This window comes from Camelus dromedarius, chromosome 10 (assembly GCF_036321535.1).
Source record: "Camelus dromedarius isolate mCamDro1 chromosome 10, mCamDro1.pat, whole genome shotgun sequence".
Classification (NCBI taxonomy): domain Eukaryota; kingdom Metazoa; phylum Chordata; class Mammalia; order Artiodactyla; family Camelidae; genus Camelus; species Camelus dromedarius.
In genome coordinates, this window is record NC_087445.1 from 22,989,113 (window position 1) to 23,015,267 (window position 26,155).

Genomic DNA, 26,155 nt, shown 5'->3' on the forward strand with positions numbered 1-26,155 from the left:
AAAGCCTATTAGAGCCGTATCTGATTAGCGTATAACACAATTGTTAAAGTCTCTTTGAGTTTTCAGGGGGCACAGACTACACATAATTCCTTTATGACTCAAAACACAAAGCAAGAGATACTACATATTAAATTCAAATTTCACTCAAGAATACCATCTCATGTGCCTGACTATAAGAAAAACAAGTCTTGCACTGAAGCAATAATATGTGCTAGCTTTGAGGGAAATGTTTTATAAATGCTGATACAGTTCCCACAATCCCTATCTGAAACCTTGGAACCAGATGTGTTTTGGAGCACAAGATTTTTTGGATTTTGGAAATATGCAACATATACCATTTATTGAGTAACACTCATGGGGATCTGGGGCAAAAGACTCTAATCAAATACATTTGACAGCAAAACACTGGAAAATCACACTGAGGGGGATATAAGATGAGCTTCAGTTCTCAGGTTTTGCCACAAAATTAGTTCAGGTCAGGTTTTTGCCTCCGAGTTACGCATTTTCAGAGCATTGTGTTGCTACTTACCACTCAGTGCTAACGAGAAATCATTAAACCTCTTAATTTGCCGTTATAAAAAAAACCCGGTAATAACATGAGACATCCAAAACTTTCAAAGAATCCCTTTTCACTTGATGAAGAATCATAATGTTCCTCAACCCCCCTACACACATTATTATTATCTCAATAATAATGACCATAATTGCTATCTGCTGAGGGCTTTGTGTAAGTCCCTGGGCTGTGTCTCATAAAGAATTTTCTATTTTGTCCCATGATATAACTTAATAAATATAAAAGGTTAAGCTGCATGCTTTAATTTAATCATGATTTCCTCCTCGATTTTAGAAAGATTATAAACATGGAGATTCTTCTTTTAGATTTTAAATTTTGCAGGCAAATCATTCTACCAAATAATCATTGAACCAAAGATCTAAGGTTTGAGAACTTTTAAAAGCCTATTTACAAATATAGAAAGTGTGCCTCTTTCAAATACATTACAGATATCATTTAGGCTTGTGGTATGTTGCTTTGCTAAAGCATGGACCACCAGAATAGAACCTAGGCGCTTTCTTCAGTTTAGTGCTCAGTTCTCTGTGCTGCCCTTTTAATCCTAAAGAAATTACACCAAGTCAGGTTCACTTTGATGAATGCACATTATAAAATACACCCTGGACAAAATATTGCTCTGCAACACGGAAGCAAAGTCATACAGTCCACAGAGAAATCTACTGGTTGGGTGTGGGTGCGCTACCCCTCACTCAGAACAGATAGTAAGATATTAACATTTCACATTTTCCTTAAGTTAATTTTCTCCACAAAAGTTACACCTCTTTTTTTGTCAGCACTATGAGACTTTTGGCCATTGAAAGGAAAAAAAAAAGCTACTACCACTTTTACTAGAAGGCTCTGAAACTGAAAAGTATTTAAACCTTCAAAATTACCCTACATTTCATTGGTTACTTTAATATACAGCACTTACACAACCTCAAATAAAATAATTTTTAAACAGTGATTCTGACAGCTCCAAGTTTAAGTGCAGAGAGAAAGAGTTACTGTAATTTGAAAAGATTTAGGATCACTTTTAGTTCTCTTTTTCAATTCAACACACTCTTTCTGTCTGTCTTTCTCTACACATATACATACACACACTCTTGAGACTAATAATAGTCTGTTTAATAAAACTTAAGGCATTTGTGGAATTATTACAAGAAATTACTTTTGTACCTATTTTAGACTGAATGATTTACTGCATTTCCCTTAATCCTTAAGTTGCATATTCATTGCTGTATTTTCCTCTATCTGCTGTCACTTAAATTGTCATGTAGAATAGGGCAAATCAGGGTCAGTTTATATAAGCGGCATCAATCTGAAGAACTTCATCAGTCTTTATTTCAAGGCATTATGCAAAGAAAACTGACATTAAGAGAGCCTTAACTGACAGCAAATGAAATCAATCAGCAAATCACTAAGCCATAATAAACTCACTCAATTTGTAGATAACCCTTCCTTTCCCAGGTCTTCACCTAGGCAGTCCATCAAACACTGTTTTTTTGTCCAAGTAGCTAAAATGAATAGCAATTCTGTTGTAGCACTTGAAAGTTCAAGTGCTCACAGGCTTCATTCTCTCAATAATAAGCACTAAAAGGTATTATCGAATAGGGTTAGACTTAAATAGGCTTCAAAAATGAAAAAAAAAAAAGATAGAGGAAGGGTCAAGCTTGGGATTTAGTTTTTGCCTCTTAGTGTTAATGACAAAGAAATTATGCTCGTATCATTCAGCAGCTTTTCTGCTTTGAGATACCTAGAACTGAAAATTGTAACCAAAAAAAAAAGCTCTGTACTTTTATCGGTTTTGTGTTTTGATTTTTCACTAAGTATGTCTCAAACATCTCACATACAGGCAAGTACTGTCACTATTTCAGAGTTGGAATTTGAAGTCCAAAAAAAATTTAAATGGTTTAAATACCAAAAAATGAGTTCAAAGAAAATATGAAAACAGCAGTAATGCTTGAATTACTTTGTAGAATAATTATTTAAATAGATGTATACGGCAGGCATTCGCCAAAGTGTTAGCAATGGCTTTATACTGAGATTGTAAGGAAACACTAAAGTTGTGGAACATTTTATTCTTTCTATTGCACATGTTGCTACTAAAGTGAAACCTGTATTGAGCAGGTCATCAGTCAAAAGTCTCCAAGAGTCAAAACACTAAAACACTATTTAATGTACTTAGGTCACTTTCCTGAAACCCAGATCTGTCTGCAGTTCAGTCCAACATAGCTTATACTAATTCAGCATTTTACAATATAAAAAGCACCCTCACATGTTTTTTATCTCATCTGATCTCCCCACAACCCTGTGAGTGGAAGCAAGACAGGCTTCACCACCTCCATTTAAAGATGAGGAAATAGGAAGCTCAGGGCTATCGAGCGGCCTGCCAAGGTGGCTAAATTACAGAGCCAGAACCTCAACCCAGGTATTCTGACTCTTCACGTAGGCTTCCTCCAATATTACATTGCTTACCTCTCTCCACAACGGACGAAATTATTTCACCTCTTCCAAATTCCCATTCTGATCAACACGATGTTTCCAGCAAACTCCATGACATATAGAAAATTGCACAAATTCATGGTTGCCAACTTCCCCATAATCTGATTTACTTGCTTGTCTTTTAGAAGGGAAAAAAATCTCAACCTGAGATTGAAAACTAAGTGAGTTTACACCCGATCAAGGAATGTTTATAAGCCAAATATTTAAAGGAAAACAATGGGAAAATTATCTATCAGTGCGGTTTAATTTTCAAAGGTCTTTCATCCATGTCACGTGATCCTCACAACTGCCCCAGGGTACACTGGGGCAGGTACCATCATCACTGCGTTACTGACAACAAGCTGATGCACCAGAAGAGTAAGGGCTGAAAGCTCACAGACAGTGATTCTAGGACAGGGCTGCAGCAGTGCTTTCAGAGCCACACGGATGACAATGCCTAGTCATCCTTCACAAGAAAGACCATGTTGTTTTTCACGAGAAAAAGACAACAACTGGATAAAACAATGACAACTCCTGCTACCTGTGTAACTTGTGTATACAGGGGGAAGGATTTCATCTGCTGTGTGGATAATCTTAGTACTTTTTGGTAAAGTCGCCTAATCTTGTCAATCTTCTGTGATACTGACTCTGCTATGATTTTATTTTCTTTCTAATTATTCTTCCTTGCAATAAACAAAGGAAGGAATGATAAAAAACAAAACTGGGAGAAAGATTTTATTTTAAAGAATTCCTATCAGATTTTACTTAGTGTCAGTTTAGATCACTGATACCAAATCATTCCCACAGGGAATAATTTGTGAGTATTTTCAGCTACATTGAGAAGTAAGGATTTATGAGATTCCTCTGTATAAGATTTGGTGTAGCAGAAGCTTTATACAGATGCATTTCCTTGCCCCAATATGTCATCCTGTCATTATCAAAAAGCAATGAGAGATAAAAGTCCCAACAAGAAAAATAAACAAGAAACTGTTGTTTCAGACCGCCACTAATTTGAAATAAACCCCATGATGCAACATGCAAAATGTCTTGTCTGCCTAACATTAAAACACTTTTTAGAACTTCTAGCCTTAACAGATACTTTTTAGAAATCTTAGCTATCACTTAATGCTCAAGACTATGGTTTAACAATGGATACAAAGGAAAACATTTTTTTTACAGTAAGTCTTTTAAAATAAAATATGGAGACTAAGAAAAGAATGATATAGCATATATCACCTGGTAAAATATCTGAACCAAAAAACCCCATAATTTTACATTTTTCCTCTCAAGATTCTGTCCTAAAATTCTGATTGATGCATCCTCCGCCCATCTCCACCACCACCACCACCACCTCTGCTAAAAAAACAAACAAAAGAAAAAGGGCAAATCAAATAGGCCCAGGAAGAGAAGGGAGAAGGAAGGGAGTGTGAAAGGACTTAGGTGATGATACCTAAATGACTCTAATAACGACAGACGTGCAAGGCTGAGGCTCCGGCGAAGTCTTCCTGGTCACTGGAAACTAAAACCTCCTAAAATCTTAGGAGAAGATACGGATTGAGTACAACAATGCATAACTCACAATGACTAAAAACCAATGTTTACATGCTTTTCTTTGATTATTTAATCACCGTTATCCCAATTTGCAACACATCCTTAAAACTAGTCCTTCTGTATACATGAACATCGTACTTCTTGTGATATTTTGTTTCATTTAGCATCGCTCACAGCTCCAATACCAGGAAGTTTTGAAGAAACTTAATGTCTGCTTGTGCATTATCCAATCTTCACAGTAGAATTCTAAAATTTTAACTAGCAAATAATAAAAATATTTTCTCAGACAACATTATGTTAGAAATTGCCATTTATTCTTCCTGGTGTCAACATGAAAAACAAAAGCACTAATTCTTATATTCATCCTCAAGTTAGGCCTCAAATCTAGGGCATTCAGATTCCCTGGCACAATTTACATTCTTTGGAACCAGAGGCTACAGCTGTCAAGCAGCTAGATGAAACAAAGGGTGATATTTTTCCATCAAAATGCATTTATTCTCAGACAAACTATATGATTTTTCCAGCTGTTTTCCCCTACAAACAGCTCTTCCCTGGGAAGTACTTTCCAGCCTTTGAAGAAGGTAGCATTTCAACATTCTGTTTGATTCCATAACCAAATTCTATAATCATTTTATGTTTTTTAGTTTAAAAGATATTTTGATTTTAGAATCTAAAGAGAATTGCACATTCATAGATAACAACTTTAGATAACCCTGAAATCTTTTTGATACCTTATTACTAAAATGACCCAACTTATCAAAAAGGTCAGATTTCCAATAATCTGAAATATTCAAAGCACAGTCATGGATCCATAAATACATGAAAAAGAATATCTGTGAGACAAACAGCTGTCACAAAATATATTCTCTTTACTTCACCATAGAGACTGTTAGACTGAACACTTGCAACTCTGTAAATTAAGGACCCAGTGAGAATGGACACCTGAAAAATCAGGTAAGACCTAAATCATAAAAAGAAGATAAAACTTTCTTTTAGTATTAGAAAATAAAGACCCATACTTTTAAAAGGAAATTAAGAACCAACAGAAGCCATTTAGCTGTTCAGGGACAACTAGGGGATATGTATCAAAAGCTTTAGAAAGAGCATAACCTTAGATGCAAGTCCACTAATTCAGTCTAAGGAAAAAAATTGGACAGCAATGCAAAAGTTCATACAAGAGGATATCCATTGTCACCTTATTCACGATAACCCCAAAATTAGACACAAGGTAAACACCCATCAATAGAAAACTGATTAGACTACAGGAGATCCATGCTGTGGAACATAACTCAATCATCAAAAATGTTGAGGTAAGTCTGTATTAACTGACAAGAAAGACATCCATGATTTGTTTTTAGGTTTAAAAAAAAATGCTTACAAAATAGTGTGACTCAATTATTGTTTGTATACATATATTATATGTATAATTATATGTAAATGATATGTATATGAGTGTTTATAATTCTACTTAAAATGACTAGAATTAGGTACAGATATTTATTTCTTCCTTCTCTACATTAAAAAAAATTTCTTCTCAAGAAGCTCTTTATGATTTGACTTTATAAATACAACAAAATAGCTGGGAGAAATTTTTATGCCTGGAAAATAATACAGATGTAAGAAACCATGGTATCCCCAAAGCTGTGGGTATAATACATAACAAACAACCATACCAAGTAAGGACTTTGTAATGACATGGGAGGTCATGGGTGATTAAAGGATTACTGTATTTACGGTGAAGACTCTGCTGTTTAAAATCTTCATAAATAAATAGTTTCATGATGACGCCTTTCTAATGAAGTGTTTATAAACATATATTTATAAAACACACTGCATTTCCAGAGGTATAGTTACTATGCACTAAGCCTTAAACACTTTTATGAGATGGTTTGGGGGACTTTTCCTTTTAAGTGAAGTGGGTCTAGAAGAAAAAAAAAAAAAACAAACAACGATACTAAGTCTTCTAAAGGCATGCACAACCCAGGCACAGCAGCTTCCTGTAGTGTCTGAAATCCAGTGTTCGTTCACCCGTGCATACTGGGGGCCTCCTCTATGCTATGCAGGGTTCGGAGCTCTGAATGCAGCAGTGAACAAAGGCAGGTTCCTGGCTTCATGAAGCTTCCATGTTAGTGGAGAGCTAATAAACACTGAGTATTTACAACGTACCTGTCACTATTCTAAGCACTTCAGATATATTAACCCATTAAATCGTCACACTAACACTGAGTTAGAAACTTTCATTATTTTCATCTTACAGATGAAGACGCCGAAATACACAGTTTAAGTAACTATCCCATTTAACCTCTTTTGGATTTCTATTCCCTCCAGTATTTCCTCACAAATGAAATTGTATTTTACAATAGACCTTATCTTTATTCTTTTTCTGTCTCTGCCACCATGAAAAACACAAATACACACATGCACACAAACACTATGCCACGGTTTTCAAAAGGCAGGAAGGCACGGTTAAAAGGATAAATGAACCAGTTTCCTTATTCACTAGGTAAGTGGACTTTTGCAATTTACTTTATCTCAATAAACTTCAGCTTCTTCCTTTGTAAAATGGATAAAAGCAGAGTGCATATTACTCATAAGGTTGTTGCAGGAATTAAATGAGAGAGTAAATGTAAGGTTCTTAGCACAGTAACTGGTACAGAATAAGCACTCAATAAATGTGAGCTATTGATATTGTTCTGTGTTGTTTACTGTTGAATGGGAATGGAGATATAAACAAACGTTTACTGGATGCCTGCTAATATTTTCCAGACATTAAAAGCATTACAAGTCCTAATTAGTGAAAAAACACAATTCAAAGTGCAAGACAATGAGTAACAGGTATTATCTTTAATTAAAGTATGGGCAAGAACGTTTTTTCTTATAAAGTCCTCTGCATTCAACAGTGTACTGGACTTTTTAGCTAACACTAACTTGTCTAGTCTAGGTGGGGTTTTTTCCCAGTATTGTAGTAGATTAATATGCTGTTATTTGGGAGATAAAAGCCCAGGTATAATAGTTCCAAAATTTGCCACAGAAGCTTAGGTAAGGAGTTTCGCTGGAGACATGGCCTCTTGGAACACCAAGTAACAAGGAAAAGTAAATAGGGAGCTAAAGTTGATCTTGATCAAAATTACTTAAAGCTTGTGAAGAATCAAGGAAGAGTGAAGAAACCAAATGGAACGATATAAAGATCCTAAGTAACTATTCCTAAATAAAGGTAATAAAATCAAGCTACTGTTGCTTATTTCATCTTTACATAATGCCCTTAACGATGACAGCCACCACGCATAGTCTGCTTCCTTTGTGCTAGGCACTGTGCTCTCCACATGCATTGCCTCATTCAAACTTACCATAAGCCCAAGAAATGGGTAGCATTACATGTTTTTGCAGATAAGGAAACTGAGCATGCACTTTTCTGAGTCAAGAGAGATAAAGTAATCCACTCATCCTCATCACCTTTCAATTGTGCTCATTGGCCTGCCTTCCGTCCTGGATGTTATCTATAATAAAGTTTGCTCCATTGGAAAAGACAAGCAGTGCTGTCCAGGAGAACCTCAGCTCCTTCTACTCTAAATGATAGTTGTGCAGCTTGGCCAAATATTTCACCCACTCTACCACATCCTGCGTAGTGGTCCTCTCCTCATCATAATCAAAGGACTTGCATGCTTTGAATAGTCCAGTTCATCAGTACAGAGTACAAAGCTAAATGAATACTGAATTCCTAAATACGTAGCTACACTTAGTATAAATATACATATTCATATACTGCAAAAAGAGGTGAAGAGTTCTATAATATTAGCCTGTCAAATGGAAACAAAAATTTTTATCTGCAAATTTGTCTACGATACAGCATGAACTATGACCTATAATACACAGATGTATAATGAATATTGTGCAAATGGAAGGAAAAACTCCACTATAGATTTCAAAGGTTCCACTCTTACCATTTCACATAGGTGTCTAGATTTTTACTGTCAGATTTTACCAATTCAGGCTTTGCAGTCAAATGCACCTAGACTTAAACCCAGGCTCTGGGCCCTGCCATTTACTTGCTGTTGATCTGAGGAGAATTACATGCAATAGTTTTTGGTTTTTCAGTTGTAAAATGGAAATAATGCCATCTATTTGACAGGCCTATTGTGAGAATTAACTGAGATCATATATTTAAAGAGCTAAGTATGATACCTGGTACCTAGTAAGTGCTCACTAAAGTGACAGTATTATTATAAAATCTTCAATTAATACAGTGCCTTTCTTCTCAAAGTACTCCACAGCATATTGCCAAATGTGTACGTGTGTGTACGTAAAACACTTATTATGTCCCAAATCACGTGATCGCCTCTGCATGGAATACTAAACCAAAACATATATTACTAAACTACAGTGCATACTACAGCATGTCAATGCAAAACTCACCCATGTGTTTAGGTATATGGCAACCCGCATAACTATTTTTATTAGAATCTGGAAAAGATAGTAGTTTAAAATACAGGCCTATACATTTCCTTCTTGCTATCCACAGACATCAGAACTATAGAGTTCATGTTTTGCCTCAAAAACTGGCATTCCTAGGAATCAGTCTCTTTCCAAATCATCAAAATCTCGAGTCTGGGCGACGTCTTTATTTGTGAATTACGACAAGTACTAAGCCCTGTTAGATTCCGAATTAAGATAACCAAGTAAAGGATTACTTTACAACCACTAGAAAAATTTCAAATCATATTGGGCTCATGGTTACAATGAATTCATAAATAGTGATAATCAAATTTTAAATGTACATCTTAATCTTGTACTAAATAATGGTATGATATTCTAGCCTATAACTAAAAATAAAAATGTTTTATGCTTAGTTTTATAATTACATATGTATTAGATATATTGATGGACAAGCTAATGAAAAAACAAGTATTTTTTCTTTGTCGAGCATTAATTTGAGTACTAATAACAAATTAAATTAGGGTATGGAGCATGTAGAAAAATTAACATAGCCCTACTTGTACTGACATTAATTTTGTACAAAATTAAATTTCACAGGGTCATAAACTGAAGAATGAAAAAGTTTATCTTAAACTCAAAATGTGAAACATAGGTTGAGTTTTAAGAGATATTTCTCTTAAATACACTGAAAAATCTAAGGTGCTATTGAACAAGGACAATCTCTTTTGAAATATAAATCTCCCTATAGTTCACATAATGTTGATATATTTTTCTAATAAAGAAATTGGACATTAAAAGGAGAATAAAGTACATACTAAATTTTGTTTTTTCCAGTTAAAAAATATTTTTAACCCTAAGGAAAAAAATGAGCACAATAACATAACAGTAAACTAGAATAGAAAGCTAGCTACAACATCTGAAAATGAGTATGTTTTTGAAAATAAATATCATTACTAAGTTTATTTTAAAGTTATTTGAGGTTTTACGATTTGGTGCTTTGAGTTTTATAAATGAAATAATACAGTTGGCACATATTACAATGTTCATTAAAACTAATCACTGAAGTATAAAATACTCTTCAATGCAAAGTACAGTTAGTTTCTAGATTTACTGAAATTAAATTACCACTTAAGAAATGTTGGATATACTTTGAAATTAACATTGAAAATGTCAAATATCTCTCCTGACAACTTTATCTAAAGTGATTTATTTTAAAACAATAAGAGGTACAAATTGAGACTAGCTTAAAGAGATAAGCCTAGCGTCTTATTGTCCTCTGCTGCCAGGAAAGTATGTTCTTTTAATAATGTACTTAGCTGTAAAATACGTTTTTTTCCTTGGTAAAAAAAATACTTGCCTGGATTATTTAATTGGCCAGTTCTAGGCTTTAAAGAAAAAAACAGTTATGTCTGAAATATAGAGTTACATGGCAGAAGAAAAAATGAGGAAAAATCACTTGCATCTCCTTTAAGTTAGTCACAATACTTTGAGGTTTTCATTCTCTCCAGTAGTGAAATTTATTTTTCTACATGACTTGGTAGCAAACAATGTTATTTAGACTCTAACCTGGCATGCTACAACCTCTGGCCCGCCCTTGAGCCCCTCCAATGCAAAGGTCTCCAGGTGCAGTCTGGGTAGCTGCAGGGTGAAGTCATTCCTACTTGCCGCAGTCCGTGACAGCGAGATCTGATCTCTGACCTAAAGGGAAAAAAATAGCATCAATGGTAATTCCCCTTCAGACACATTAACTGGGATGAACTGGGTCCCCTTGAGCCCACTGAGTGGACTTGCATTGATCGCTGGACCTGAAATCCATGAATAAATTTAGGACTAATTGATTTTTCGTTGCAAATAAATCTCTAATTCAGAGTGCTGGGGGAGAATGTTAAGAAGAAAAAGCATCCTCCTGCTTGAAATGAGGGAGGGAAGAAGAGTCACTGGAGCTCTTCTGATCAAGAGGTTTTGAATTATTTTTTTCACTGTTCCACCCTCAAAAGAAACAGGGAAGAAGGAAAAAAAAAAACCCACAAAATCAAAAATAAACAATAAGGAATCTCCTACTTATTCTCACTTTCTTAATAACAAATTTAATTTAACTAGTATTAACTGATATATACTGAACAAGATACTTATTAGGTACTAGTCTTTAAAAGGAAACTTCAATATACACTCTAGAATAAAAACAAATATGCTCAACACACAAGAAGACTTAAAAATACACCAGGCAAGAGGTTTGTTTGCTCTTTTTACTCTTATTAAACTTGAGTCTTAATGACTAAATACATATAAACCAACTTGGCCACACAACTTTTAAATAAGATAATGGACAAAATCAGTAGTATTTGTACTATATTTTAAATATTCGGCAAGGTAACAATATACACATATCACAGATACAGGAGAAATACCAATTCTCTTGCAATGCAGTTGATATTACACTGCCACCTTCTGGACAAATGAAAAATACTCCCTGTATAATAGACATAAGAAACTGCTCAGAAACAGTTATTTTCATTTTTGATATCCAAACTTAGTAAAAGCCTTAAAAATTTCAGAGTTTAGTTTCCTTTTAAGATCACTAATCTCCAATCTTTAATCATATAGTTTAATGATAGGAATTTTCATATTTTCTAACTTTCCTTATGCCTGAATAGTTTTTAAAAATTTATCTCTTTGACACCATATATTTGATAAATAGTATACAATTAGCTTAAAGCCACAAGAAAAAAATGACTTTTTATGAGATAGCAAAGGTTAAGAATGAGGAGAACTATAAAAGTAACACTAATTGCTCAAGTAAATGTATTTATATCTTTAGTTTTATTTGAGCAACTTCACATGTAACTTGGCAATCATATATGATAGAAAATCAATCCTTCATTTTTCTGTTCTTCTCAGGCAGCTTGTAAAACTTTGAACTATTTCCTACTTTATGAATGAACTATCGTACTATACAAGGTTTCCTTAAATCAGCAAACATATACAAACATACGATGACGTCTTTCATTGTTTATGCTAGTTGAGGCTATAAAAACCCTTACATTCTCAAGCTGAGCTGAAGAATTTCTGTCAATAACTGAATGTCAAAGGGTGTGCTGTAAAACATACACTACAATACAATTTTTATAATAGTGTGAGTACGATATGCACATTGGAGTCTCAATTCAGAATGTATATTTATCTGTAACAAACATTCTCCAGAGTCTTTTGTCAGGAGAAGAATGCTTTTAACTTACTTAATATACCAAAATAAATCATATTTTACAAATATATTTGCTTTATGTTTTCTATTTTATATGTGTGGACACTTTCTTTTGCCTTTTTTTTTTGTCACCAGTGTGCACTCAGATAAAAGAAAACATTAATGTGGATTAAGGTACTGAGAATTTATCAACATCAAACCACTAGTGTTTTGCCTTCTACCCTTCTGAACAACAGTCAATAGATCTAAATATTTTACTGCACCCTGGCCAATTCATTGTTTGATGTTTAAAAACTCACCCAGAATCAAAGAAAATTTATTAAATTTGAGCCCCCAAATGAGATACTATTAGCTTTGAAAGTCAAGTTTAACTGCGATATTGATGATTCTCTTTTTTCTGTGACAAAATTCACTAGGGAAATCCTGGATGTCAAAGTACAAAAGCAGATTGCTAATACAGGCAGGGGGGGGAGAAGGAGCCATGAGCAATGTAGGTACAATCCACAGCACACTCCAAGCACTGGAGGTCCTTTAACCTGATTAATATCAGGCACCATACTTCATCTGTGAAGCCTGACATACAGGAACAGTAAGCCACATTTTATATTCTCTCAATAAACTTTCTGAACAACATTAAGCTGGGGCATCTGGCATTTAAAACTGTGATTTATTGTCAAATTAACATTTTCACTACAACATTATTTAATTTGCCAAATTAAATAATTCTTTGTATTTGTATTAGATAGGGGAAAAAACTGAAAATGCAGTTGTTTTGCTAAACCAAACGACGGACATCATAATTACAGCATTATTTGAATAATATACATGTGTTAACACTATCATTTAATTATAAATTATCTGTTGAATGTTGACAGTGCCATCGTGAGACAGTGCCCCATGATATATAATAGACACAATATCACAAATATTTCTACTGAAATTTAAGTTTTTTTACACCTTTAAATTAAATCAAAACTTTGAAAATAGGCATCTAAAATGTTCTCCACATGTTTCTAGAAAAAGGTGGGGGTTTTTTTAAGTCTTGAAAAAGGATTGACCAGGAATTGTTTTATTTTAATGGATAAAAGGAGTGAAAGCATCATGTTTGAAGAACACAAAACAGTGACACTAGGAAAAATAAAACCTAACAATGCAGCAAAGAGCAGGAAGGAAAGATGACAAGGACCAGGAAAAAATAAAGGGTGAAAAGGGGGAGGCTGTTCAGAAAGAATGCAAAAGTCAAGTCTGAATTTCAGGGTGTGGACAAGGAGAAACAGGGAAACGATTCAACACAGAACAGTAAGTAAAAAGACTCTCATTTTATTGCATTAAATTTGTTCATGAGGAAAATAGAACAGGCAGGCTGAGAACAAAGTAACTAAGATCAGAAAAGAGGTAAGTGGGATTTCTTTAAGAAATACTGCCCACTGGATACAAAATGGTCCCTTTCAAAAATGAGAATTTAAAGTAAATTTCTTACTGTCAAAAATTTTTTTGAAGTAACAATAAAATCGTCTTTTTCCCTAAAGGGAAAACTAGTTTCGCCTTCTAAAATAAAGATTTTAGTGTGAATTAGGATTAGAACAACCATCATCACCTGTCTTTGGTTTGAATTAATCTTAAATTTCAAAAGTCAGCCTTTAATTCTGCTACAGTACATCATTATTCATCCTATAATTAAGATTTTATACCCTTTTTAGTCTGATTTACTTATAAATGTGAGCAATAAATATATTAAAATGGCTAAAAGTTCACTTTTAACCTATAATGAAATTTTTTACAGAGTTCCACAATATAAATTTCAACTGTCAAGTTGTATACATTTAGAACATTCTATAAAAAGTGTACAATTTCACAATATTCTGACAATCAAAAAAAAAAAACCTATGTTACTTCATTTGAAAATTTTGATTTTTAGAAAGTTTACTTTCTTCCTCCCTTATCACATACTTTCAGAAAGCAAATATTTTAAGATATGCCATAAGAAACAAGAAAAACAGGTGTACAGAGAAAAATAAATGAAACTTTCTAAGAAGTCAAAACATCATTGTGAAATATTTATTTTATTGTAACAATCTAGTTCCAGATTGAAATGATTCATAAGATCTACACTATACTGCTCCTATTTCTGATTAGCCTTTACTCACAAGCCACCAATCTGTTTCCTAATTTTCTGTACTCCTACCAAAATACCACAAAAGTTATTTCTGCTAGATACATCAACTATAAAATTAAACTAGCTATTTTTACAAAAACTGCTCAACTATCAAAATGTGAACCTGTATGTTTTATCATGCACAACTATAAAAGCCCTCTGGACCCAATGTTCTAATTAATAAAAAATATTCATGAAATATGGTACTAGCTGTGTTTTTACCAGTAGGATACCAAGGAAGAAGCAGTGAGGGCTGTAGATACAAACTCAGATACATGTGAGAACACATGTAAGATGCACACAATGCCTGAATCCTGAATGCCTGGGAAAAGCAACTGATATTAGGACTTTACATCATACTCCTGATCTGCCTAAAATTTTACTTGCTCAAATCTATTATGGCCTCCAATGCTTCAAAAAACATTCTTACCAGAGATTCCCATCAAATACAGATCTCAACAATGCTTCTTGTAACTTCCACTCTTATCATTCTGTGTTCAGGTTTTACTATATTTCCACTCCCTACACTTCCTCCTCTGTACTTTCTTCCACTTCTGCTGATTGCTTATTGCTTTCTCTTCTCTCTTTATTCTATTTTTCATCCTATATACTAGGGCAGCCTAGCACTATTTTTCAACCTATACATTAGAGAGCAGTGTCCTTGGCACACAATATAGCCCAGGGACCAAATCCAGACCACCGCCTGTTATTGTAAATAAAGTTTTATTGGAACACAGCCACACCCATTCATTTGGCTATTGTCTTTGGCTGCTTTCCTGTGACGAGGACAGAGTTGAACAGTTGAGACAGAGACCATATGGTTCACAAACACAGGTCACAGCACAGACATTTTCTGGTTCCTTCTTTCAAGTGTTTCAGGAAATAAGTAACCTATCTCCTAAAGTATTTTCAAGTTTTACATATTCTGGTACACAACTTGACTGGGTTTAACTTTCCTGGCACCATGACTGATCACCCATTCTAACACCTAAAAAGAAAATTTGATCAAACAAAGCATATTGGAAAGCATTTGTCAATATACAGAGAAAGGAATTGGAAAGGGTTAACCATATACTCTGTAGTAACACTAGCAGCAAGGAAAACTCTATGCATACAGAAATTCTTGGTAAGCTTGTGATCGAATAAGAATGTCATTCCAAACTCACAAATTCTACAAGGCAATAGGAAAGAAAGGATAATAAACAAGATATTTAGACAGTTCCAGGACCCTGGTACGTGCCTAGTGGTAAGTCAGGGTTTAAAGCACGTCAGTGCAATGGAAATGACATTCGCAAACTGGACAGTTATATCCAAACAGATATCTCCCTCTTTTATCTTTTCTTTAATTAATTAATGAAATGGATAGAGTACAGTACTATTCCTATTAGTAACAATACCATTAGTACTTCCTAAAGCACTTTATACTTTTCAAAGTACTATCCACACTATCTCAATTCATTCTGCCATCCGCCTTGTGAAACAGCTACTGCCACCCCTAATATGAGGACACTGTTGTCCAGTGCTCTCAGCAACAAATAATAATGCCTCTTAATATCTATAATGAACAGTTAGTAGATGAGGAAACTGCTCAAGATTTTGGTACTTCTTCCATTTCCCTGCCTAAAAAACAACACTATTATATATTTTCCCTTTTCTTTGTCCCTTGTCTGGCAACCTTAGCAAAAATGTGTAAGTTTCATAAAAGAAGTTTTGTGATAAGCAGTGGAGACTATTACTTAAACACCCTTATTTTCCTCAGTAGTTTCACTGAAACTGTGGGCATTTTCGTTCTCTCATGTTTTCTCTCCCCGCACACACACACACACACAAATTATCTTACTGTGAGACAGGTATCTGTGCAGCAGTCCTCCTAATACAATAATCATAATCTCACATGGGAGATCCCCGAACTATGAGGTCCCAAGATACATGCAACAGGCCCTGCTGTGCTCCACACCTATGGGAGGGAGGCTTGGCACTCGCAGCAGAAGCAGGGGCTTCGCTGGCGCTGCAGCAAGCACAGACACTCGTCACTTGAAAAGAAGGAAGTGAGAAACTAGCCTTGTCTTGCTGGCAGGTTATTTAACTTAACCTACAACTCTGGAGCAGAGCCAGAACTCTCCAACAACTGCAGCTGCTGTCACCAGCAAATGGGCAAAATCCACCACCACCACAACCACCCCACACATTATAGTCACATCCCAATTATGGAACTAAAAAACTGATCTCTTGAATCAAATTACCAAGCTGGCTACATCCCAATTAAGAATCTGAAAAACTGAACCCTCAAATCAAGTTATCAAGCTGGAATATAAGGTGATTTAATCACGGGCATCTTATAAAGGAACAAGACAGCACAATAAATCTGTGGTGTAGATGATATACCATAGAATGCACCTCACAAATAGATTACTGCGACCTTGGGCTATTAAAACAAACACAGAACCCATACTTGAGAATAGAGAAATGCACTTATGAATTGTTATAGCTCTCCATACAGAGGTATTTTCTTTCCTAGGGTAAGTTATTTCAAAGGATACAGACAGAGGCACATTGCAATTAGGTTATTTGGGTGTGTTTAAGCTAAAAACTGTAAAGCACACGTATATGACATTCTCTAGTGCCTTATCTTTAGTTTGTCAAGGTTTTTAAATCCCTCTTGAGCTAGAGTACCATTTTTAGCTTGGCTAGGTCAGAATGACACCGAACAATATGAATGATGACACACAAGACAGCTATATGGACAAAGGTGTCATCAGCAAGCCAGCTGTGCTAACGACTGCATATCCAGCACAGCTGATCTTCATAACCAAGATCAAGAAACTAAGAGTGGAAAGGAGCTCAAAAATCATAAGTAACATTTAGAGAGTCATTCATGAGTCACTTAAAACTGGGTTGTCAGAGGCAGAAGATCACATTTCAGCTTTAAAATAACTGTCAGTTTCATAAATTAAGAAATATTCTATGATATTTGTACTCTTTAATAAATGCACTGAAAACTAAAAATCAAAGTTAACTATGTATTCTGGTTAACCATTTTTAAGATAAGATTATAAAATCACATTTAAAGATTTGGCTATTCAGAGTCTTCACCTGTCAGATTCTGTTTGATTCTATTTTATTCCAGAATTCACTCCAACAATAGAAGTAATCATCTTTCTATTTCATAGGAGTCAAAGTAGCTATTGCCTATAAAATTCGTTGTTACCATCTCTGTCTTTCCTAGAGACATTCTTATAATTGAATCTAGGCTTTCTCCTCTAGATTTGATGAGGTAAAGTAAACACACTTGATATTTTTAGCATCAAATCAAATAAATAAAGATAATACCAGCAAGACTTTCACTGGAATCCAGAGATGGCTTTAGTTCTGTTTAAAGACTGGGTGATGGTAAAAGTTCGACTCATTCAACAGACATTCATTAAGTACCTACTGGGTACCAGGCACTGTGATAGATGCTGAGGATATAAAAATTAAGGAGACAGAATTCCATCCCTCAAGGACTTCAAACTCTAGTGGCATAATTAATCTTTCAAAATGCATTTCCTAGCCTCCCATTTATCTACAATGTCTTGTTTCTCCTGTCAATTGCTATACTGCCTTCTTTCTTTGCCAGAGTATTATGTTAATAAATCTCAAATCTTTATCTTTAGCCCTGACTTTTCCCCCGAGGCCCTGCTGATCACTCCACATTACCTTAAACTCAGTATTTCCAAAACAAAACTCATCGTTGTCTCCCTTCTTCTCCTTACCAAAAAGGAAAAAAAAGCGAAAAAGCTTGCTCCTTTTTTTTTATTCCCAACATCAAATAATCACACTGCCCATCCTGGGAATCCCCCTCCCCTGCCTTTCTCACTCCATGTGCCATTTTACTAAATAAGCTTCATAGCCTTTTTGATACCACCTATCATCACTCTTTGGTCCAAACCTTCACCAGGACTCATCTAGCCTACATACTCATAGTTCTTAAAACCACCTTCATTTCTTACTATTTCCAGTCTGCAAGTCTGCCCTCTGGAGTCCCAATTCAGTAAGGAAATCTCACCACATCACTCCTTAGCTTAAACCCTAGTTTAGTTCCATTGCCTCCATTATAAATATCCAAGGTTCTTAAAATGGCAAAAAAAAAAAAAAAAAGAGAGAGAGAGAGAGAAAGAGAAAGGAAGGAAGGAGGAAAGGAAGAAAGGAAAGGAAGAAAGGAAGGAAAGAAAGGAAAGGAAAGAAAGGAAAGAAAGGAAGAAAGAAAGAAAAGAAAAGAAAGGAAAGAAAGGAAAGAAAGAAAGAAAGGAAAGAAAGGAAGAAAGAAAGAAAAGAAAAGAAAGGAAAGAAAGGAAAGAAAGGAAGAAAGAAAGAAAGGAAGAAAGGAAGGAAGGAAGGAAGGAAGGAAGGAAGGAAGGAAGGAAGAAAGGAAGAAAGGAAGAAAGGAAGAAAGGAAGAAAGGAAGAAAGGAAGAAAGAAAGAAAGAAAGAAAGAAAGAAAGAAAGAAAGAAAGAAAGAAAGAAAGAAAGAAAAGGAAAAAGAAAAAGGAAAAAGTCCTTCCATGACCTGGCCTCCCCCTGCCTCATTCAGCCACATCTCTTGCACTCTCCTTGCATTTAATGCTGAACTGAGGCTTTCTGGCTGTTCATGCTTCCATGCACTTGCACACATTACTCTCTCTGCTGGAATCCCTTTTCCATCTTTCCTCATACTTCAAAGCCCTATCCAGGCATTCATTTTCTTCTAAGAAATTTCCAGCCAACCCTTGGGTCTTCTAAGTATGCCTCATAGATGAATAACTCTATTTAAATGGATGTGAAACTGCATCTTATGGATGCATATTTACCATAGTATACTGGAATTACTGTGTCTCTACCTTGAAGAAAAGGACAATGTGCTATATACGTATTTGCTGTTATTGTGTGTGTGCTTGTTTGTTTCCCCAAAGGCTGGTATGATTTCTGGCCCATAATATACACTCAAAAAGCATTTGTAGGACTCAATCATTTATAGTAAATACTGTGTTTATGATGGATTTGAGGTTTTAAATAACTTCATTGTACAAACAAATCCAAAAGAGTGTCAGCTTTTTGAAAACCCCTGTGACTTCCTAGTCATTGGTATAGTGTCATTTCAGCCTTATAAATTTACAGGATTTATAGATGCAAGGTATTCTGGAGTTTTTTGAGGTTTCTGGATTGAGACTTTCTATTTTATCTTTTAGCCATTTTATTGAAAAGGCATCTGGCACTTTTCATAAATGTTCAGAGGTAACTTTAAAGTTCATAGAACATTATGATCATACACAGAAAACACTTTAGTTAATCCTTCCAAACTTGTAAGACTCAAGCAATCTCTAAAAGCCTCAAGAATCTAACCATTCTGCTAATTCAAAAATAATTTTAAAATAACTACAAAAATGTTCACATTCTTCCCCACATTCCAACTTTACCTAAATCTATTTATTTTCACCCCCAGGTATAGTAAACCAAGACATCTCTCTATTAGCATCCAGTAAATACTTACTTAATTTTCTCATACCTAACTCAAAATAATCCAGACATTATCCTATCCATCCAGTTGTTACCCTACTCTGAAAATTATTTTAGTATAATTATTGTACTTTCTCTTTTCTTTTCACAATAGAAATACTTCAACAAGTTTGGAGATGCTCTTAGTTTTTTAAAACTTTCAATTCCTGACAGGATATATTATCAGTAGTATTAGAAGCCTGCTGGTACAATTATTAGGAAAATAAAAGTATCAGATTTTAGAGAGTGATGTTAGCAAAAAGGCCAAGTAAGGAACTCCAAAAGCCAGTCCCTCCACAAAAGCAGTGAATAAATGGCAGAATTTGTCAGCATCAACTTTTTCAGGATTCTGAAACTAATTGAAAGTTTACAGCAACCAGGCAAAATCTTACTCTAGAAAAAGCACCTGAATTTCAGTATTTAAGGAAATCTCTGTCGAAACACTAGCAGACCACTAAGTTAACAAAACAAAGATTTCAGTGGCCACACATGACCAAGAATATAGACTTTACAAAATTAGTTCACAAAGTCACTAAGCAAACAAAAACCACTAGAGTAAGTAGCAACAGCAAACACTAGGGTTGGGGAAGAATCTGATTTCTAGAGTTGTCACAATGTAATATTCAAAATACCCACTTTTCAACATAGAATTATGAAGTATGCAAAGACATAGAAGGTATGGCCTACACATAAGAGAAACAGACATTAGTAAGAATTGTACCAAAGAAAGCCTAGTAATAATTGGATTTATTACACAATAACCTTAAATCAATTATTTCAAATGTGCTTAAAAAGTTAAAAGAAACGATGAGAGCAACATCTTCCAAAATAAGAAATATAAATAGATTAAAAACACAAAAAGAAACCAAACAGAACTTTTGGAGTTGACATATTCAAAGTGCTGGAAAAAAAACCAAAACTGTCAACCAAGAATTTGATATCTAACAAAAATATTCTTCCAAAATGAAGGAGAAATTAAGCCATTCCAAGATAAACAAAAAGGGGAGAGTGCACTTTACCACTAGTCCTGCTCTAGAATAAAGGCTAAAGAAAGTCCTTCAGTCTGAAATGAAAGGACACTAGACAGTAGCTCAAACCCACAAGAAGAAATCAAGAGTACCAGTAAAGGAAACTGCATACATAAATATAAAAGTCAGTATTGATGTATTTTTGATTTGTAATTCCTCTTTTTTGCTATATGATTTAAAAGACAACTACATAAAACAATAATTATGAACTATTTTGATGGGCACACAATGTACAAAGACATAACTTCTGACAAAAACATAAAGGGGGATGATAGAAGCAACATTTTTACATACGATTGAAACCAAATTGGTATTAATTCAAAATAGATGGCTATAAATTAACATGTTAATTGTAATCCCCAAGGCAATCACTAAGAAAATAACTAAAAATATACAGCACTATGTACCTTTGCATTATACCATATACAAAAATTTATTCAATGTGGACCAAATACTTAAATATAAGAGTTAACACTATAAAATTCTTTGAAGAAAACATAGGGGAAAATCTTCATTATACTGGATTTGGCAATACATTCTTAGATATGAGACAAAATATATGAGCAACAAAAGAAAAAATTGGACTTCATCAAAGTCAAAAACTTTTGTTCATCAAAGGACACTATCAAGAAAGTGAAAAGACAACCCACAGAATGGGATAAGGGGATATAGGAGTGACTGCATAATGGTTACTGGATTTCTTTTTGGGGTGATGAAAATATTCTGGAGTTAGTTTTGATGGTTGCACAACACTGTAAATGTATTGAAAGCCACTGGATTGCACATATTAAAATGGTTTAAACGGTGATTTTTAAAAAAATGTTCAATACTTATGGTTTTTCCAAAACACAAAAAGTAGTTGAGAATTCAACTAAGTAGAGAAGTGCGTGTATTTAAAAAATGCACTTCATGAAAAGTTGTGATGATTTTGTTTTTCTTTTTGTCTTATTTTTCTTAATTCCAATAACCTGAAATTAGCCCAGAAAAGTTTCTTTTAAAAAAAGTTAACTTCTGGCCTACATTTAAAAACAGCCGTTTTATTTTACTTGAATTAAAATTTAATTGAATTAAAATAAAATAAAATAAAACTTCCATTTCTTTGAAAAAAAGTAAATAAATTACTTAAAGTAATTAAAATTTAAATTTTAAAATAAAATAAATTAAAATAAAACTTCTGTTTCTTTGAAAAAAAGTATATCTTTCAAAGAAAAATGAGTGGCCTTCTTTATTAAATACTAGTATCAGTCCCAAATGAGATTTTTAAAATAATATACAGTTAACTGCTATATATAATACAGTTTTAGGATTTAAAAAGGTGAATGTAATGTGTCAAATTTAAAAAATTAACAAATATCAAAAAAGTAATTGCTTTTCCTCAAAGCAAACATGTTTAAGTTCTTTAAAATACAAGAAAATAATGTCTACATGAAAGTAAATTATTTTATTTGATTGTGTCAGAAGGTAGCACTAAAATTCAACTCAGCAGGTTAAAAATCAGTTTTATTCTAGAATAACTGGTGCATACCCTGAAAACACATACAAAATATGAATAGCTATAATTTGACTACATAGAATAAACTAAGCTAAAAGAATTTGAATATAACCACAATCATTTTTACTGTACCATGAAAGAGTCTGGACCCTCCTTCTGTACTACTCATAGTTTCTCCAAGATAGTAAAATGCCACTGGATAGTCCACTGTGGCTGGAAAATAAGCCTGAAAACTCTGGCATGAAGACAGGTGGGCTTTACCTCCCGAGGGCTTCCGAGGGACTCTCTGGGCCTCTTATCACCCATTTTTCTCACCCAAACTTCTTAGAAAAGAGAATTAGCCCAATAATCAAATAGCCCTTCCTAAATTTGCACATCAAGCTTCAAAAGTAATTGGTAATTTAAAAATCACTATACATATAGAAATTTCTAAAGACATACATCAAAATAGTTAACTATCACATCTGAAGGAGAAAAAAAATCCCATAAAGCAAAAGTAAATCTACAGTGGTTATAGGCCAATTCTACAGACATCTTTCTTTCCATATGACACAAAAATCAAAAGAACTGCGAATGACTAACTGTATGATTATAACTACCCTGTGACCATCAGTCTTGATTATATTTAAAATATATATTTTGCTATTCCTCATACTGAAAGGGTAAGGCACAACATTTATATTTCATATTGATGATGGTTTTCATCTGATGTCAAAGTCCATTCTCAAGACAGCAGACATCCAACATTATTTTCCTCTAGCTGGGAAGATGACAAACAATTAGATTTCAAAGGTAACATTAACTGGTATAAAAAGGTATGCCATATATATGACATCATTGATTTTTCCTATACAAAGTCTCATCATACACCAAAAAAATCTAATCAAAGATGTCTCTTTTCCTACAAATCCAAATTTCAGATTTCTAGCATATATGGATTTTATGTGATTATACCTAAACTACACTGACTGGCTAAACTTTTTTAAATGGGAAGAAGGAGAAATCATAGTTTCAAAGAACATTACTTAAAAATAGCACTCAGAGTATTAGATTTTTTTTCAGAATGCTTTTGGTGATATGAAATACTGCTAGTTACCTTTATTATCAAAGAATACAGAGGCTTAGTGTTTCTAAAATGTTAAAACATATTAAATATTAGTTTGCTAATGTTATTTAATATCTCCTTAACAGGATTCGTTTTTAAGATATTTTAAGTAATTTACAAACTATATTACATAAAAAAAGATTCACAAAGTTATTCTAAATATGATTCACTTGTAAATTCATATATCTTAAAACTATGAGGTATTTATATTTCCAACAAATTGTCTATCAAACAATAACAGAAACACATAAATAGTATTTCTCTACTTTTAAATAATGAAGTAATTAAGGTGACATTTTTGAATCTGGAGTGATAACAAAATACATAGCCAGTATTAAGTCAATATTTAATGGACTAAAATTTTAGTTATATCATAATATCCTTATTATGCTACTCATCACTACAAATTAAAAGTCAATTTATCATACAGAAGTAATCAAACTGAAAATAATAGACTATTATTAAATATATTCCATTTCTACTTTAGGAATGCATTCTTACAAGAAGGTAAAATTACAACTTGAAAAACATTGCTGCCTAGTTAAGGTATATGAGTACTGTCAAATACAATACATTATATCTCTATATACGTACATAGGATAGTAGGTCTAAGAGTGGTGAGAGGTTAGACAATGTGGTCAAACATTTTATCATTATGAGACATGTAAGAATCTTAATGACCTTTGGGCCAGTCAGCAAAGACCACAAATAACTCAAGTGCAATTATACCAGTTTGGGGAAACCACTATTTTCATAGTTTTATCAAGGACAGAAAGTGAATTCTGATAAAAATTATGCAAAATAGCATTGTACAATACAAATTTTCAGTCATTTGAAAGGATATTTTTCTTAATTTACTTCTTAAAAGCTACAAAATGAATTAAAGTACTTCATGGTTAATAAAATTAATGACTAGGAGAACACTGTTATAATACTAGTTGAACAATACTAAAGAAAAATTAAAATTATAGTACCTTATGAAGCATATTTTCTATTGTTCTCATATGATTAGCAACACATTCTTTGTCTCTAGAAACAAAATAGAGATAAGGTATTAGTAAAACCCAAGCCTTACTACAACTGTTACACATTTTAGTATGTCACTATTATTGAAAAGTAAGAGTTGCTTCATTGTACCTCTTCTAAAAGTGTAAAACCTAACTGGTATATTTCTACATTTAACTATTATCTTCAGTTATATTGCCTGCCATAAATCAGAGGGAGAAAAATATCTTAAGGATACCTTCAAAGTTAAAAAAGAGTGAAAAGAAAGAAAAAAGAAATCATGATTACCTTATTGATTTAAAATGTACTGAAAAGGCTAAGCTTGTATTCTTTTGGTTTCTAATGAAAAAGACTTAGAAATCTTAGTAATGGAGATATAAATAGCCACACTATGCAAAATAATATTTTCCTTTCTACACAGGCTTTTTGTGCAATAATAATTACACAAAAACCCTCTATGGCCTTGACTAGAAATATGCAAAGTTCCTATTTTCTTCTATAGCTTTGTGTATTGAATTTAGCCATTATAATAAAATTAAAAGTTTGGATGAAAATGCTGAAGACTAAAATTTAATGGTGAATTATAAATTGAAAACTGTAAATAATGTGTTAGTTCTCCAAATTTCAAATTAGCTTTCTTCAGTGTTATAAAAAGCATGTGCCCATGGTCACATAACACAGACATGACAAATTTTTGAATTAGCAGCAATGTTTTGAAGACACTGTATGAATCTAGAGGTTTTATAATCCTGTTTTCATTAATCTTGGAATTTTCAGTGCTCTGAGACATACTAGAAATTATCCAGGCTAAGAATTCTCATTTGACAGAAGGAAACTGAGACTGAATTAATTCTCATTTGACAGAAGGAAACTGAGACTGAATTAATGACAGCAAAAAGTTGATTTAGTCAAAGTTATATTTTTTAAAAATGACAATTACATATACCTAATGTGGTGGCACAATGTTATACAGCTTTACAATTTTCCAAAAATGTACTTGGGGTTTTCAAACACGCCAATATTGTAGCGTTGTGTAAACTAAGTGTTTTAATTATATGTGAGCAATTTTCCAAGCCTACTGACAAAGCTGTGGACATCCTAGGATTGTAGATTGCCCATTCTGTGATTTAGTTTATAGACTGTATTTATATTTTATATTTATGCTTAATAAGAGAGTTTGTTTCCAAAAGTTTTATATGTACATATATTTACAAATATAGGAATCTAGAATCCAAATTAAGAAAACACTGAGTTTATTAAAATTAGATGTTTCTTTAATCCATAAATAGATTTTCCTTAAGCCATGCTGTTGCACAAAGGACTGGCTTAAAGTACTCCATGAAATTTGATGTGGGGAACAAATAAAAATACCCAAGAGAACTGTTCAATTTGAACTTCAGAGTGTATGTCAACTTGATTACCTGGTAAAAGGAAAAACACTCTCATCACATTTACATAGTCGCCCACTCTGAAAACTGCATATTTTTTTTCCTATTTAACATATTTGAATATAAAGCTATAAAATTAAACGAATTTTCCACAATCAATATGTTTTTATTGCACTTAAAAAGATGCTACAACACACATATTGATTATATACTAACATTGCTTTATGGAAATAATCACTTGCAATAATTTTAGT

The 26,155-nt window shown here is 33.5% G+C and overlaps 1 protein-coding gene across 1 annotated transcript in view; it reads right to left on the reverse strand.

The window, feature by feature from the left end:
- CCDC171 (coiled-coil domain containing 171) overlaps positions 1-26,155 on the reverse strand; it is a 319,953-nt gene that overhangs the window by 106,523 nt on the left and 187,275 nt on the right. Inside the window, exons 23-24 of the mRNA XM_031449678.2 lie at positions 24,483-24,537; positions 10,583-10,714 (exon numbers count right to left, since the gene is read on the reverse strand). Coding sequence (XP_031305538.2) covers positions 10,583-10,714; positions 24,483-24,537 — 187 coding nt within the window. The remainder of the gene's footprint in view (positions 1-10,582; positions 10,715-24,482; positions 24,538-26,155) is intronic.